This window comes from Penicillium angulare, assembly GCF_028827245.1.
Source record: "Penicillium angulare strain IBT 27051 chromosome Unknown utg000004l_segment0_segment0, whole genome shotgun sequence".
Classification (NCBI taxonomy): Eukaryota; Fungi; Ascomycota; class Eurotiomycetes; order Eurotiales; family Aspergillaceae; genus Penicillium; species Penicillium angulare.
This window is the reverse complement of record NW_026623163.1, coordinates 6,785,883-6,802,521: the sequence shown is the minus strand read 5'-3', so window position 1 is coordinate 6,802,521 and position 16,639 is coordinate 6,785,883. Positions and strand designations below refer to the sequence as shown.

The window sequence follows — 16,639 nt, the reverse complement described above, 5'->3', positions numbered from 1 at the left end:
AGAGAAAGGCCGGATGATTGCATGATTTTGCCCGTTGTTCTTTTTCTTTAGTGATCCCCACCCCACCTGCTATGTTGTCCTCGACTAACGTTTGACTCTTCGTGCTTCTGCGTTGATTCTACTGTGTCCCCTTTGCGCTCCTGGTATCTGGTTCTGGTTCTGCCCTTGCACTGTCGTACTGCTTGGATGTTATACTGTGCGTTGCTTGTAAAGGGTCGAGATCGTGGATCTCTTGGTTATGCGCACTATTCTTGGGCTGAGTCGGTTCATCTCATGATTTAAAGTTATGCTTTCTTTTCCCATGCCAGTTTCTGTTATTTTTGTTGGATCATATAGATAGATGGTTTGTCGGTGGTCCACACATGCTGAAATATGAAAAGGAGATTTGGTTGTAACTGGAATGTTCAGACATGTAGGCTGTCTCTTTGCATCTGATCAACAAAGACAGATTTTGGTTAGTTGGTTATTTGATTCAAGTTCAAGTTAGTCCCAATGCACGGTACAAAAACCATGAGAGCTCCACTCAAAAGTATAACGTTAAATAAGCTTAAAGTTGAGAAGAGCATAGATTGGCATTTCCCTGTTAGATTTGAATTGACATTGGAAATAGCGGGGCATTGAGTAAAGACTTCATAATGCATGTCTAAAATGATCTAGATAGCTAGTTTGATTCACAACAGAAAAGAAAACAACGCTGTTATATGCTAGAGTGTGGTATGATATGATATGCTAAAGCGAAATTCCACAAAGGAAATCCCAGGCAAAGCTAAATTTCAGCTTGAAAGGAACAAATGGAATCAATCAGCACGAAGAAAACATAAAGCAAAGGACATACATTCGAATAGACATGAACACATAAATATTCAAATCCATCCCCATGATGGAATATTCAGACGTCAATCTGGAATGGAAGGAATCACTGATAGTATCCTCTCCACCAAACAGCCATACAAGCCGAAACAACAAGATCAAGCATCTTAATACCTTCATCTTCAATAATCAGCTTCCCCAACTTAGCACTCTTCCCCCTCATACCACCTCCAGCTGGCTCCCTCGCAAGCGAGAAATCCAATCGATCCTCACCAAAGTCCGAACCCCCACTACTAGTACTCGTGCTCCTGTTCCTGCGATGGAAATGCTGGTGCCCGAACCGATTAGTTTGCTGATGAGCAAATTTACCCGCACGGAGCGAGGTGCGGCGTAACAAATTAGAGGGGTTAAAAGGTTGACGGGAAGGATCAGAGGATTGAGCAGGACTCTGACCAGGGCCAGGAGAGGGAGAAGAGGTATTGGGACCGGAGTGAGCGCGTGGTCGGGCATAGTTATTCGGGTTGAGGAATTGGGAAAGAGAGGCCCTTTTTGATGACGAGTCTGGATTGGAGGGGTCGGTTGTCATTGATGTATGCGAGGAGAGATGGGGATTTGTTCGTTGCAATGCGTGATAGTGTAGATTTGCAGCTTGGAAGGGTGTGTTGAAGCGGATTTCAGCAACTGTAACTGCTGGATTGGGATCTGCTTCGTTGGATGGGGGGAAAGCTCCGCCTGCCGGGCCTTGGACCATGTGTTTGCATTTTAGACTACGGCCGTTGACACTGCTGGCGAATGTGCAGGTGCCGTTCCATGGGGAGTTGAAGACGTAATAGCCGCTCTTTAGCTTGGAGTTGTAGTCGTGGGGGTTGAGTTCGGAGCTAGCGCTTTGATCATCGTAGGGCTTGGAGACGCAGACCTCTCGGTGAAATTTGCGGGATGCGTTTGGCTGATCGATTGGTCCTGATGGCTGAGAAGGTATAGAGGTTCCAGCTGTGCGGATTAGACCTGGAGGAAGATTTGCAGCTAGACTGCCTAATGATAGTGGTTCATTGGAGCCGGCAAATCTGTTATATCCCGGCGTTGATATTTCGATATCAATTGTGTTTTGGTCTTTTCCTGGACTTGAGATCGTCGCGACGTTCCACTGGCCTCCTGATGCGGGATCACGCCGTATAAGTGTAATATAGAAGCCTGGATCTCTAGACGGGGGTTGATGCGATCTTCGATTTCCAGAAGGCGACTGTCCGGGACTTCTTGATGGTGATCCTCTTCCTGTGTGTGAGGGACGAGGTGGTAATGGCGGCCTAGGCGAATCAAGACTATGACGACCAGCACCTAAAGATCCATATCTTTCTTGTACTGCATCATATCCTGGAATAGGCTGGTCTTGTGCCGTGAATGTGCTCCATCGACTATTTCGAGGGTCTTCGCCTGCCCCACCAGCCCCGAAGGGCTCTTCACTAGGCGGTAGAGGGGGTAACGGGCGCCGAGTGATAGGACTCTTCGGCGCAGGTTCACCTGGAATCGCATTGGAGACAGGCGTCCCTGAGAACGACATATTCTCCGCTGAGACCCGCGGCATAGGAGTTGGGCGTGGCGGTAACGCTGGGGCGTTATTTAGCGGGGGAGGGGCATTCTCCTGCGTCAATGATTGCGCATTATCCTTTCCTGTCTCTATACCACCAACAGGCTTCCTTCGGACATTATTCATGCGGGCAAAATCGCGCTGGGCTGGATCAACGAGCCCCGCTGCCTCTAGAGCTTCTCTTCGGCGTTGCGCCTCCTCCACACGCTCCTGCTCGACTTCCTGTAGCAATGTTTCATCTTCAGGTGTTGCGACGTGCACATAGTACAGGGATGCATTTATAGCTTCGGCAGAGACACTGGATTTGGTGGGTGGTTTGACAGGCGAGAGGAAGATGTCTAGTTCAGTGCGTTGTTGTTAGCCTTTTAACCTTATCTTTCAAGCGATAAGATCTATGGATTGGCTGCCTATTTACGGTCCGGGAGGGGTGGAAAGCTCGGTATAGCCGTAGGTGTGACAGAAACGTACCTTGACTCCCAGGAACTCGTACGATATATAGGACTAGCGGGTCAAGTTTTTCATGCGTCGGATTGCGCGGGTAGGCGGGGGGATTTGATGCGATGGCTGTGACGGATGAGAGGGAGCGAGCCTCGACAGGGCCTTGTGGCGGCGCGGGGATAGACATGGCGGGGCACGGCTGCGATGCGCCGGCCGTTTATAATGCGCGATGTTCTATGTTTTGGACGGAGTGTAGAGGTTGTCAAGATGTCAAGATTTGGAGAGACTGAGATGTGTAGGTAAACAGCGGGTCAGGTTCGGGTTCGGATTGGGTTCGGTAGTGGGCCCTAGACAATGGTTGGGGCCTGGTGACTCTTATTTGAAAAGTTAAAGTGTGTCTATTATTGCCAGCGTAATACGTTGGCCTAACTGAATAAAAAAGATGCAAGGGTTATGTGTGACAATGGTCCAATACCAAGCCTGATCGTGGCGCAGTACGCGGCAAGCTTGCGCAGGCAACGGCTGCTTGATTACGTTTGATGATCTACATCGGCATTATTTAGTTAGTTTCTACAAGTTTCTGTTGATTACTTTGTTTGCTGGTTATAGCTTTCAAAAATTTGGTGCCTTCAACAATTCCTGATATAAGAAAAGATATGATAGGATGACGTATTCGACAGTTGGTATCTCCCGCATAGCTACAGGGCTGTAGAAAAAGCAACGAGATGCATGATGCAAACCGATTGTGGGCAAAGTGATAACCAGGAAAGAAAATAAGAAGAAAGGAAAGAAAGAGGGGGAATTCTTCGGAGGTTATCCGTGCAAAATGAAAGAAAAGAACTCCAAGCCTATGAACGCCGTAGTGACATATCCGACACTCCAGGGTTCCCGACACCCATCCCTATAAACATTAGACAACGGTTTCCGACCGTTCTCCCTCCGCAATAATAGGTACACCCAATCCACGATCTGGGCTCTGTAATACCAGCTGTTCGTGGCGGCGGGCACGGAGAAAGTCACTGACGGCACGAATAAGAATAAACCACCCGACAATCATGAGAATATATGAAATCCATTCACTGGAACTGATGCCAGATAAGGGACCGCCATCGCCCCCACTCGAGCCGTCCCCCACTGTGTTGGGGTCGAAGTTATGGCTATTGGGGTCGGGCGGCGGGGCATAATCGGAACCACCTCCCGAGTCTGAGCCAGAAGAGTCGCTTCCTCCCTGCATATAGAAACCATATTGAACCAGAGTGAGACCGAGACCGGCTCGGCTACCATTCTTTGCGGCGTGGGTGGTGTGGAGAAGATAGGTCAAGAGGAAACCGACAAGTTGGAATGACATTGAGATCATCGCATTCCAGACAAACGAAAATACAGATCCCACAGGGAGTCCGTCAACGTAGACTTCATCTGATGAGAGGCCAGGTGCCAAAATCGTGGTCTCCCAGTACGGAGGGGTTGCATCAGCGGCCGCTTCTTCGTAGGACTATATCAACGTACATGATTAGCAAACCGTATAAAATTATCAAAAAGCCACAGGGCGCAAATCGTCAAGAAAAGAACTCTGTAGATGATGTAACTTACAGGAGGTAAATCCTCATTTTTCTCGCCCCGTTCCGGCTTCGCTGCCAAGTTGGCAAAGACACCATCATTCGATGGAGCGACCGACCGGCTGTTCGCCGTTGTTGAAGTAAAAGTCGGTAATATTGTCGGCCGTCTACTCATTGCAGATGGTGCCGTATTATTATTATTTTCAGTTCCATATTCCGATGAAGATGCCGCCGCGCTGGCGCTTTGGCCGGTTTCCGAGGGTCTATAGGGATCCGGGTTGGCACGCATCAGCCGTTGGCGATCATCAGGTTCGTCATCATCGTCAGAATCGTCCTCGCTTTCAAATGCATCTGCCAGAGTCTGTTCTTCATTGTGTCGGAGTGGGTCATCATGTAATAGTCGCCTTGAAGAGGGCGAAGAGGACCGGGAACCAGATCGGAAGGATGGCGGCGGAGAAGTTGGTGTAAGATTGGACCGGGTAGGATTCAGAGGATAAGAGTGAGGGTTATCATCCTCGTCTTGGGCGTTCACCTATAACATCTTATTAGATCAAAGTTCAGGGTTGATATCGGGCGAGGCCCTCTGTCGGGGTTTCCAGGTCTAGGGCGATGAGATCAGCGGGGAGAGATAGACGAACCCGGGTATAGCGCTGCGAGCTCATGGCGAGCTGAGCGGGGGTGGAAGAGGAGAAAACAGGATGGAAAGGCGGCGAATATAAAAACAATAACGAAAGCACAATAGGGATAAGGAAATGAGAAGTCGATCTGGACAGGAAGGAAAGCGAGAGGATGGAAGCGCCGGAAACCGTAATCGGGCTAAGGCAACAGGGAGTGATTCGCCCCTGATGCCTGAGGCAGACAGGGATTACAAATGACTCTAGGTCCTCAGCCGCGACGGCTGATTTGATACGGGAATTTCGTGACGATCGCCGATTTTCTGTTGACTTGAATCATTTCTTCAAAACACCCACTATGGCCAGCTCACCGGTATGATTGTCGCGGATATTAGAATGCATCTGATTATTCTTTTGGTCGCCTCTTATGAAATTAATTTGAGGTTCATTTGGCTAACTTCACTCTCAGCGCACCATCCAATCGCGCCTTAGCCATCTCGTCAAACATTGGCCAGTAGACAATGTCCGCCCAGCCTCTGTTTCTGTGCAATCCTACTTGAACTTCGCTCTAGGCCAGAAGCCCGAAGTTGACCCCAAAGAGAAAAAGTCCGATGCTCCTCCCCCAAGACAACCTGTGGTCTCCGACTCCTCCGCCAGCGCCCTGCAAGCACTCCTTGAAAACCGCTTCGTCACCCGTTACCCCATGGGAAAGAACATTCGATTCCCCGCAAGTGACCCTGATCATTACGATAATGTTGTACGCGAGTTTGAAGAAGCTCCCAGCCGAGACTGGGTTGGCCGGATCCGCAAGCGCTTGGGTGGATTGTTCCGCCTTTCCTAGGGTTGGAAGTCTTGGATAAAAATCTAAATACCCTTGGGAGTGGTATTTTTCTTTCGATGTTACGCTATGTATAAATGGGGGCTATTTTCATTTGATGTATCTTTATGCTTGGGTGTTTACGGGATTGCATTGCATTGCATGTACTTGTATTTGTACCTCTATTTTTTTTTACAGGGCCAAGCTGTGTCACTACTCAATTTATATGGGCGGAAGCCACTAATCCCTGATATGAAGCAAGTTCTTTAGTTAATCATTGATTACTTTTATTCAGGTTGAGCTATCAACCATGTAGCCTAACTCCTAAAAACAGGTTGGAAATTGCTTATGTACAATGCCTTCAAAAGATGGAACGCTTCGATAGAAAGGAAATCCGAGGATATAAGAGACCAAAATTCAAGAAAGGCTGAGTTTACAGCATAGGCTTCAAGTCATCAGAAACCTTGAATGGGGCCTCGGTTTTAGCCTTGACCTCCTCGACAGTGACGCCATCAGCGATCTCAATCAGAGTCAAACCATTGGTGAAGTCAACATCAAATACACAAAGATCAGTGATGATGCGGCTGACACAAGCTGGGCCAGTCAATGGGAACTCGCACTGCTTGACAATCTTAGGGTTACCCTTCTTATCAGTGTGCTCCATAGTCACCACGACCTTGGTAGCAGATGGGTTCGAAACGAGATCCATGGCACCGCCGAAGCCCTTGATCTTACCAGGCAGCATCCAGTTAGCAAGGTCACCCTTTGCGCTAACCTGCATAGCACCCAGAATGGTCAGATCAATACGACCGGAGCGGATCATGCCAAAGGACTCGTCGCTACCGAATACCGAAGCACCGGGGTTAAGCGTAACAGTTTCCTTGCCAGCATTGATAAGATCGGCGTCCTCTTCGCCCTTCTTAGGGTAGGGCCCCAGACCCAGAATACCATTTTCAGACTGCAATGTCACCTCAACGGAGGGATCGACGAAGTTCGGCGCCAGCATAGGCATACCAATGCCCAGATTAGCATACATGCCATTCTTGAACTCCTTCGCCGCACGACGAACAATACGCTCGCGCTTGTTGGCGGTATCACCCTTGCCCAAGGCAGAGGTATCAGCGCCCTCCTCCTTCGCAAAAGTATACTTCTCAATCTTTTTCTCTGTAGTGCTCTGGACAACCCGCTTAACGTAGATACCAGGCAAATGAATAGCAGCGGGATCAATCTCGCCAGGCTCAACGATATGTTCGGCCTCGACGATGGTCATCTTAGCATTTCGACCCATAGCCCCGTTGAAGTTCGCCGCCGCATACCTGAACTGGCAGTTACCCAGCTTATCGGCCTTCCACGCCTTAACAAAAGCATAGTCACCCTTAATAGCCTCCTCCATAACATAGTTCTTTCCATCGAAGACCTTCACATCGCGCGGCTGGCTGTAAAGCGCAACTGTACCGTCGGTATTATGCTTCAATGGCAGGTCGCCTGTTTGAACGACTGTTCCGAAAGCAGCGGGCGTGTAAAAGGCAGGAACACCAGCACCACCAGAGCGACAACGCTCAGCAAGAGTTCCCTGTGGTGTAAGCTCCAGCTCAATTTCACCAGTCAAATACATGCGCTCGAAGGTCTTGTTCTCGCCGACGTAGCTAGCGATCATTTTCGAAATTTGCTTAGACTGAAGGAGGAGACCGAGACCGGAGCCATCGACACCGGCATTGTTGCTGACCACTGTAAGGCCGGAGATGGAGGAGTTGGCGCGCACAGCGTTAATCAGAGAATCGGGAACACCGCATAACCCAAAACCACCAGCTAGAAGGGTCGAGTTGGATTTCAGGTCCTTGACAGCTTCCTCCGCGGAGGGGATAACCTTGTTGATTGCGCCACGGCGGACAGTGCTCGAGAAGGTACGGGCGAGGAAGCGCTGGTGCTGTTTTGAAAGGCGTTAGCAATTGAACCCCCTTCGTACCGGCGGGATGTGGAGAAATTGGCCATTCGAATGCAATGCGGAGTAGCTTACCTTAGCGGGATCAGCGGAGAACTGTCGCGCAAAGCGCAAACAGGTAGCCACTTGGGAAGGCATGGCTGGATTAAATTTGGAATCAGCGAAAATCGCAGTCGGTTAGGATGTTAGGTTAGGAACAAAAGAGGGAGGCGTTGCGAGAGATCGAGCAGCGGGTCCGGGTGACATCTTATAGTTCCGGGCGGCAAGAATCCGCACGGAACCAGCCCCGGCTGTTTCTCTGTTCCCCATACTTAACGTTTCCCCGCAGAAGATAGACGTGCGGGACCCTGTTCAGTCTATCCGACGGTGTGCAAGTAAATCAGTGACAAAGGAACTATTGCGACGACACAAGAATATACATTGAAACAAGCTTTTATGCTCCGAATTGTCTCTTTTTCTGCACCTCTTAATGGATATACAGGCTGAAGGTGTTGATAGTTGAGCGTCACAGCCGACACTACAACCGATCCGATTCCGATCCGCGGGCCGCATGTGCTTAGTCATTCTTGGTGGACCCGAGTGGCTCCGGGGTTTGATGGGCGGCGTGTGCGTACGATGAAGGATGTAGTTGTAGGTAGATCTAGGTACTTGATTCAGGATATCTTCATTTATGTACATAGTACGTGAAAAAGAATAGAAAAAACATCAAACCTCGCTAATGCATGAGATTTGAAAAAATGATGCCCTCATAACAAAAGAAGGATACGACAAAAGACAGGTATCTGAGATTGGGAATCAGTCATAATCATCGGAGCTCGCCGATGCCGTCACAGTACGATACTCAGCACGCAACACTAATCTTAATTCATTAGAATATCCTGAGATTCCTCCTGTACGGCAGGCTCCAATGGTGCTGGTTGATCCGCCGCATAATCAATGTGAGCATATTCAAGAGGGTTGGGGCTGAGAACACCCTCCATGGCAGTGGGGGCATCCGTCTCGGTTTGGTTGGACGCGATGTCACGACTGACAGGGTCAGCCAAAATATCTATCTTGGACTGGTGAAGGTAGACAAGGAAGTAAGGAGTAGGCGGAGTAGTGTCATTGGGGTCGTTGAAAATCTCGTCCAGATTTTGAACCTCGGTCACATATTCATCATTATACTTGCGCCAGATGTTCTTTCGGAAGTCGTAAATGTAAATCCAGTAGTGACCAAATGAAACAGATCCACGGTGAATAAAGGCTGCGTAGAGTCTGTATGGAAGCTTTTGTGAGTCGGCGAACTGCTGGGAAATGTTCGTCTTGGTAGTTTGGATTTCCGTCTCAATAACTAGTTCGACGTTAGGCAAATGGACCAAATCAATCTCGAAAGAGCATATTCATACACTGTAATTCCTGTTCTGTGCCGTCGGAAAGTTCCTGAAGCTCTTGTATAAGGTCCGAGCTGATCCCTAAATTTGCTTCTATATCAGAAGGCTCATCCGAGTACGTAGCCTGGAGTTCCTCGAGCTGTGTCTTTGCTTCACGGAAGAGCTTTGAAGTAGGAATACCCTTCTTTTCTTTTCCCTATACACGTGTAAGATTAGGCATGAGCACACTCGGAATTGTAGTGCAATAAGTATATCATACCTGTGTCCCAAGTAATTCTGCCCGGCGAGCTTCAAGACCGGCAAGGTTGTTCTTCCATTCCCAGCATTGCCGTCTCTTTTGCATGAATGCTGGATTCGGATTGTCCATGTACCGGTCCAAGTATATCGTCTCAAACAACTGAAGATGATTTGTTGATTTGTATGACGACTGCTTACCAGGGTCAAACTGTACTCGCTGCACCTGGACCTGGAGAATTGGAGGAGGACGGGTAATGGCACCGTACTGTTCCGCTTCGGTATTCTCCACACTGATCTTCTGGACATCAAAAGCCCCGTCCAAGGCATCGTAAATGTCTCCACCTCCGTCGGCCACAGCGACTTTAATGTCACACCAACGTTCCTCTTTAGAACGTGTACCTTTAGAAGTGGAGATGTAAGATCGAGTTTGGCCGTAGAATAAACTGTACGACGATTAGTGACCCAATCTCATAAAAAAATGAGACGTACTTACTCTTTAACCTGGTCAAGCTGTTCACCATCCGAATCGGCCCCTCGAGGTTGAATGGCACACTGGCTTTGGAAGAGCACATTGTTGATGACCTCTGTGACATCCTGCTGCGCACCAATTTCCACTTCTTCAATTAGCTGTTCTTTACGGTCCGGCTCGGGATTAGGCCGCGGAGGCACGGGTGGAGGTCGGTTGGGAGGTTCAGGTTGGGTTGGTGAAATGCTGTCGACTGGTTCACTTGCTCCTTCAGCAGCAATTGGTGCAGAGGTCATGTTTGGCACAGGCGTATCCATGATGTTAGTGTCAGAAACCAACGTTGCATCACTTCCCGCATCGCTCATTCCAACGGTTTTAGTGGCCTGATTTGTCGGCGTGAGCTCTGTTGACTCTTCGGCGATGGGTTGAGGAGGCCCAAGAGGACCTAATACAGGGGCACCGTTAATATCGCCGAGACCATGCACTTTGGAAGCGTTGATAGTGGAGCGTCGACGAATTGCCGCTTCGTTGTTTGGACCTATGAGAGTTAATCGAGCGAGCTCTTTGCTAGGCGTGACCGAGGAATTTGGAGATGTTATCATATCACGAAACAAGACCCCGAGCTCCTGAAGAACTATTTAAATGGGTCAGCATACTTTGAATGAGATGGCAGGATCAGATAACCCACATCGAAGAGACCTTTCAATCTCTTTCCCAGTCACCTTGCGAGATCCCACTTTTTTCTCCACAACGCTCGTGATATTGCTCATGTCCATTTGGTGCTTCTCAACGTGCAGAACCAAATCCCTGTATGGCTTGACGGAGAAGTAGAACTGCAGAAGACTGTTCAGGTAACATGTATTGCCAATATTCTGCAAACCAACCGGCCATTCAGACAGGTTTCGTTCCGATTCCCCACCAGAACCAGTCATACTCAACAACATCGCGCTATTCATCTCCTTGGCAAGTATAAGAAGAGCCCGGTTGTAAATTTCTGCATGGCTGGGATTTTCATCCAGACAGATCGTGTACGCTGCCATGACAGCTTCTTCGTCTGCAGTTCTATCAGGGATCTGTAGCATACGATATGCATCTCCAACATCCATTTCCCCAGTAATAGTCTCCCCAGTTTTGATAAAATGGTCTAGAGCATTGGAATTGCGGGCTTCTGCAATGAGTTGTACTGCTTTGTCCGCCAAATACTTGCTGGAAGGATTATCATTGACCTTTGTCTCAATATTAGTACTAATTAACGAGTAAATCTTTTTCGGCAATGGGGTCATACTTTTGCAGTGTACATGGTGATGATGAAATCGTCGGGCGTACTCTCATCAACTCCTAGAAATACCCTTGCTTGCTCGACAGTAGACACGCCTTTCTGGTAGTTAGTGCTGCGGTACTTGCTAATGCTAATATGACTCAATAGGATGCACTTACGGTCTTCGGCGGCTGCCCTGATCCGCTCACTTCTAAAATCTTGACTGATTATCCAAAGGTGACGCCGAGCCTCTGCTTCCTGATTCGTCGAGCTGAGGAAGGCATAGAAATTGCCGATGATGGTATCTTCAGTTAATTCTGGGTTATTGTAGTTGAGCCCAAAATATCGATAGGCTTCTTGCACATCATCGGCCGTGTATCTTCCTTCCGAATAGGCTTGGGTGACAGCCTGGTCAATTATTTCAAAATCTTCACCACCACGGACCATACTTATCCCTTTGAGGCAACCTAAGTAGAAAGGGGCTCGACCGGGGTCCTCGGCCACTTGGCGATGATAACAATCGATAATCATCGAGACAGACATGTCCTCCACTGCACCAAGATCTTCGTAGAAGCTGCTTTTGGATTAGAATGAGTCGGGTGCTGTGAGGGAGGGAAAGACAAACGGGGCAGGGGCCATCTCGAACTCGTGTACGCGCTTTGATTTGGGATCTGTTCCAATAATCAGCTACACCCTTCCAAAAAGGACTCGATGGTACAAACAGTCCGATGCATCTAAAGCAAAATAGATATCGTTTTTTGCAGATGATGGGAGTGGTGGAAGCTGCATTCCTCGGCGCTCTGATGCAGGCCGTTGGTTGATTAAACAAATCAGTTCGTGGATTACGTCGTCCAAAAAGATACATGTCGTGTCTTGGTAGGGCACAGAGGCCTTGGAATCCGGCTGAGGTGGTTTCCAGGCGCCATCGTTCTAGAAGACTTGTTACTTGAGATCCTTTGTATTTGATTGAGGTGCAAAATGGATAGAGAAGCAGAGAGAATAATTGGAATCACAGAGACTGGGTAAAAGGGATTGGGGAGAAATGACCAACAACCTACCTCTTGAAAAGAGAAACCCATAAACTCTAATAATTCCTTACAAGCTTCACCTCGTACTCCAAACGAGACCATAAAACGCTTGTTACCTTGAGTGATAGACTTTCTTAGTTCAGGGTGATGAAGTGCATTCGTAAGGTAGAGCCGCAAGTTATCCAACACCGTAATTGGAAGAGGGATTGCTACCCCTTCAAGTCGTTCAGGTTGGGATGCGATTGCTTCCTGCGCTCGGCTTTGAATGACAGCTACATCTGTGAGTAACAAAGCCAATTCGGGATTAATGATCGGTGACATAATTCGTAACGACACAGTTACAGCGCATTTATCATGTGAGCATCGGTAGTGGAAAGTCTCAGCTATCTGCCCGGTTTCCATGGTCTCTGGTATGTCCCAAGCATTTCGTTCCCGCCCACCCTGGTAAACTAAATGATGAACATGCCATGCAACTCTATTTTTTGTAGGGTCCACGGTATTTGAGGTGTTCACAACAACCTGTAGATGATAACGACATTTGGAGCATACTGCAGATACCTTGGAAGTCCCCGCTCTACCAGGCTCTTCTGACTGAGAAAGGTGGGTCTGATCAGACTTCGTCACATAGTCATGCTGGCATGCAACTCCTGATATGTACTCTGCGGGTCCATTGTAATTCTCTTCGTACACTGGGGGAACTTGTGAAAGTAGGTTGCGGCCTGTGTATGGAGGATTCGCAGAGTCGTAGAGGAAGACATCCTCAGCCAAGCGGGGAGCGGTTTTCCCTGTATAATAAGCTTAATTAACTGACCGTCACTAGAGAGTGGTAAATGTTTAAAACAGAGTTCCTTCTGTTTCCGTGACGAACCTGATCGGTGTCGTAGCTCCGCCATGAGGACGGTTGTTTGACTTAATGCAGTCTAAACCGGTATGGACTTGACACGTGCTTTGCGCTTAAGGTCGGAAGATCGGAAGACCCCAAGGGCAAATAACCCATGGGATCTGGTGAATAGACGGTGCGGATCGTAGTCTGCGATCTGTAGTGTGACCGTATTATCGCTGGCGGAGATACAGCGGGGAGCCCACCGCACTGGGCACCAGTGGACCGCAAGCTTGGGATATGCTGTTTAGGGTATGCGGAAGAGCCTTTGAATGAGGATTGTTCGAAAAGCAAACTGTTATGTCAGAGAACAAAGAAAATCAGGCAGAAAACAAGAATAAAAACACAGTGGACACTTGTATCAGTGGCATGAATGAGCTTCGCCCCAGCATTGAGTGTTATAGCGGCAGAATGGTCACCCCACCGCCTATGGGGGGTCAGGCAGAATATAACGTAGGCGGTGTAGGGAAGCCCTGTATGGTTTTGGGCAGTGGATATGGAGTTATGCTCAAATCCATATGCATACCTAAAGTAAAGTATACCTCGAGGCATGCAATTTTACAAAATAACACCTACGCAATGGGTATACATACAATACAAATATATATGATTTGCTAATACTTAGCTACAGCACTGAAATACTGAGCCAATACTCGACACCCAGTTCTAATCACAGACAAAGACAACCTTGGAACCTTGGAACCTTGGAACTAATTTATATACACCTCTTACATGATACAGGCCCCGGAGGAGGAACATTCTTTCACTCATGTTTTAAGTATAAGAAAAAACCCATAGAGGTTTTGCTATGCAGTCTCCAACTTCTACTTATTATCTTGACCATGTGCTAGTAGAGCATCAGGTACATAGTAATGTACAGAATAGCACACTCTATTCCCAAGATTCATCTGAGACGGTCTGCACGAGGTTACTTTTTATTTATTTCATTCTCTGTGATAGAGTTAAGAAAACTGAATTTATCTTTCTCTTATTTGCATTCGTCTCTATATTCGCCAACATTTGCGTGGAGGCATGGATTACCTAATCACGTAATCTCAAAACTTCCCTTCTCGACTTCACTTAACCCGCAGCTCCATCCCTCTCCACACACACACCATGGCGCACCACGAGGAGGACCATAGCTACCACCCGAAGGATGCTATTTCAGCATCCATGAAGGCCACAGCACTGACTGGTACTGTTGGTCTCATGGGATCTGCCGTCCAGAACACCCTGGCCCGCCGCAACGTTGGAGCGCTGGGCGTCCTCATTCGCAGCGGGGGTACCATTGGTATCTTCGGTAAGAACCAATTGCCTGGAATCGATTGGATATGATCTAAATGCTAACATTTATCGAATTTAGCCGCGATGGGCGGTACCTATGAGTTCGTCAGAACCGCCTCCGCCAACCTCCGCGAAACCGAGGACACCTATAACACCGCCTTAGGTGGTTTCTTCGCCGGTACTCTCTTAGGCTTCCGAGGTGAGTGATGAAAATACGATCGAATAATACGGGCTCGAAGAAATATACTAATGTTTACGCCTTTTCTAGCCCGCACCTTCCCCGCTGTTCTCGGATACGGCGTCGCGCTCTCCACTGCCCTGTCCGCGTTCGAGTACACCGGTGGCAGCCTGTTTGGAGCTAAGAAGGACCGCACCGAGGATGAATTTGAGCGTCGCCAGAGGCTGCGCAAGAACTTCCAGACCCCCGCTGAGCAAACCTTTGCCGAGCTGGGCGAGGGACGTGGTACGTTACAATTCTCGATCGATCGTCGATCTCTGATACTTGGGCGATTTGCGAGGTTTCTTGATATAGCCTGTGCTAATGATTTATATCAGGTATCTACGGCGCTAACTACGAGGAGCGCCGTGCTGAGCGCATCAAGGATGCGTACGGTATTGAGGTCCCCACAGGCAAGGTGCCTGCATCATAAAAACCGTTTCTCTTGCTTTTTCCTTCCTCATGCCATCATTTATTCTCATATCGTGTTGTGTAAATTATCCCCCTTTTATCATGGTTGCCTCTCTAGCATGCCGGGCACGTCAAATCAATTCAATTCCATTTTCTTGTGTCTGAACGAGATTTGTGACGTAGATTGTTTGCGGACGCGCCTAAGGATATAAGTGTCTGCAGCTGTATTCATTTTAGGAACTACAAGAATACCTATTGAACGGCGGACGTTTTCCATGCTAATGTATAGCATTAGATTGGTTCAATTGGGCGTGATTTCGGAGATATAAGATACCAAATGTCATGTTGTTAGACGTGGAGGTTGCTGCACATCCCGCAGAGGGGGTGGCCGAAGACGGACCAATGATGGCACGGGTATATCAAAACCTCCAACCCCAACTTCTTTGCGACCAAAATCCATCTCCATCGCCTTGAAGAACTACATACCCACTTAATTACTTCGTATGTAGGGCGCAAATTATACGACTCCCGCCACCAATCCATGATCTTAGATTCTCAATATCGGACATGGTCTCGGATCATAGATTCCGGATGAAATCCACGCGGGATTTCCACTGGCTTGTAGATAGTCAACCGCTGAATGCAGGCGACTGGGTTGACGATATAACCATGGACAAGGAACTAAACCCCCTCCCAGACAGCTTGCCTCGGTTCTACGGGGATAATATCCACGAGATAAGAAGACTGGTTTTTGTGGGCGCGCATGGCATTCTACCATGGAATGAGAGGAAGACCAGTTTTGTGATATCTTCAGAGTCGGCCCGAAACGGCAAGCTAAGGGCTGAACAACGATGAGGTTACAGAGAGATCGTGAAGATCATGGTGATCGAGCAAGACTCGGAAGTCATCGGGGGGCAAATCCCGATCTATAACGAGAGTGTAAGTAGACTATCAAGGTACTTTTGATATCATTTTTAGCTACTCTGTACAGGATTCTTGGTTTTTTTTTTTTTTTTTTTTTTTTCAATAGAGCTTCTACTTCTCCTTTATTCAACTTTGACATTCCCCTCTTTAAATTGAAATATTTGATTTTCCTCCGACGTCATGAAGTGTTCATCAGTGATCAGGGGGAAATTAGGCTTGAGAACCCCCTTTTCAACTCTCAGCCACACAGATGTACATCACTAGCTCCAGCCACGACAGGCAGCCATGATTATCTCTGCTGCACATGTGGGCTTGGGGAGATTTGCAGATTATCGTTCTCCATAATATGGATCCATAGTATACTAGACAATTTACCCCCCTTTTATCGAACCCCTTATTTGTGATTTGTATAGTACAGTATTATGTCTATAATTTGTACTTTATGTACCTCTACTAATAGTACATCTAGTATGTACTCGTGAACTCCAGGAACCTATATCGTACCGGCCGGAACTTCCGAAAAGTCCTCGACGTCAACCATCGCGATCGAGCTTGTAACCTTGGAAGAATTAGGTTTTTCATGAGTTTCCCCCCAAAGATGGTATTCCCCCTCTTTTCTAGTCTTCTGTAACTACCCAGCTGCCGGGGTTCCCGGAGTGAACTGGTTTTGTGGCTCGTCATCGTACCCGATCGCACCCCTCTCAACCTCGTAGACGTCATTTAAATCCCAAGCTTCATATTTACGTACTTCGCCTCCTGCTCTTAGGCTTGAATCCATTTGGGAAATAGTCACTGAAAATCA

General features: G+C 48.0%; 6 protein-coding genes across 6 annotated transcripts; 2 read left to right on the top strand and 4 right to left on the bottom strand.

Annotated features, from left to right (window-relative positions):
• Positions 1 to 916: 916 nt before the first annotated feature.
• N7478_006444 (uncharacterized protein) lies at positions 917 to 3,020 on the bottom strand (the record flags this gene model as incomplete). Its single annotated transcript, XM_056922658.1, has 2 exons — positions 917 to 2,733; positions 2,864 to 3,020. 2 exons carry the CDS (start codon positions 3,018 to 3,020, stop codon positions 917 to 919), a joined length of 1,974 nt encoding a protein of 657 aa, XP_056780695.1.
• A 723-nt stretch (positions 3,021 to 3,743) lies between these two features.
• On the bottom strand, positions 3,744 to 5,051 carry N7478_006443 (metal homeostatis BSD2 family protein; the record flags this gene model as incomplete). The annotated part of the gene is made up of 3 exons (XM_056922657.1): positions 3,744 to 4,325; positions 4,424 to 4,921; positions 5,028 to 5,051. 3 exons carry the CDS (start codon positions 5,049 to 5,051, stop codon positions 3,744 to 3,746), a joined length of 1,104 nt encoding a protein of 367 aa, XP_056780694.1.
• Positions 5,052 to 5,361: 310 nt separating this feature from the next.
• On the top strand, positions 5,362 to 5,844 carry N7478_006442 (ubiquinol-cytochrome c reductase complex assembly factor 2; the record flags this gene model as incomplete). Its single annotated transcript, XM_056922656.1, has 2 exons — positions 5,362 to 5,376; positions 5,473 to 5,844. The coding sequence occupies 2 exons, from the start codon at positions 5,362 to 5,364 to the stop codon at positions 5,842 to 5,844; spliced, it is 387 nt and encodes a 128-aa protein (XP_056780693.1).
• A 409-nt stretch (positions 5,845 to 6,253) lies between these two features.
• Positions 6,254 to 7,900, bottom strand: N7478_006441 (3-oxoacid CoA-transferase; the record flags this gene model as incomplete). Its single annotated transcript, XM_056922655.1, has 2 exons — positions 6,254 to 7,747; positions 7,838 to 7,900. The coding sequence occupies 2 exons, from the start codon at positions 7,898 to 7,900 to the stop codon at positions 6,254 to 6,256; spliced, it is 1,557 nt and encodes a 518-aa protein (XP_056780692.1).
• A 722-nt stretch (positions 7,901 to 8,622) lies between these two features.
• N7478_006440 (ubiquitin-specific protease UBP2) lies at positions 8,623 to 13,014 on the bottom strand (the record flags this gene model as incomplete). Its single annotated transcript, XM_056922654.1, has 10 exons — positions 8,623 to 9,092; positions 9,148 to 9,328; positions 9,392 to 9,480; positions 9,568 to 9,812; positions 9,863 to 10,469; positions 10,524 to 10,979; positions 11,273 to 11,667; positions 11,812 to 12,023; positions 12,209 to 12,906; positions 12,990 to 13,014. 10 exons carry the CDS (start codon positions 13,012 to 13,014, stop codon positions 8,623 to 8,625), a joined length of 3,378 nt encoding a protein of 1,125 aa, XP_056780691.1.
• A 1,103-nt stretch (positions 13,015 to 14,117) lies between these two features.
• N7478_006439 (Tim17/Tim22/Tim23/Pmp24 family protein) lies at positions 14,118 to 14,935 on the top strand (the record flags this gene model as incomplete). Its single annotated transcript, XM_056922653.1, has 4 exons — positions 14,118 to 14,301; positions 14,365 to 14,484; positions 14,554 to 14,748; positions 14,841 to 14,935. 4 exons carry the CDS (start codon positions 14,118 to 14,120, stop codon positions 14,933 to 14,935), a joined length of 594 nt encoding a protein of 197 aa, XP_056780690.1.
• Positions 14,936 to 16,639: the final 1,704 nt, after the last annotated feature.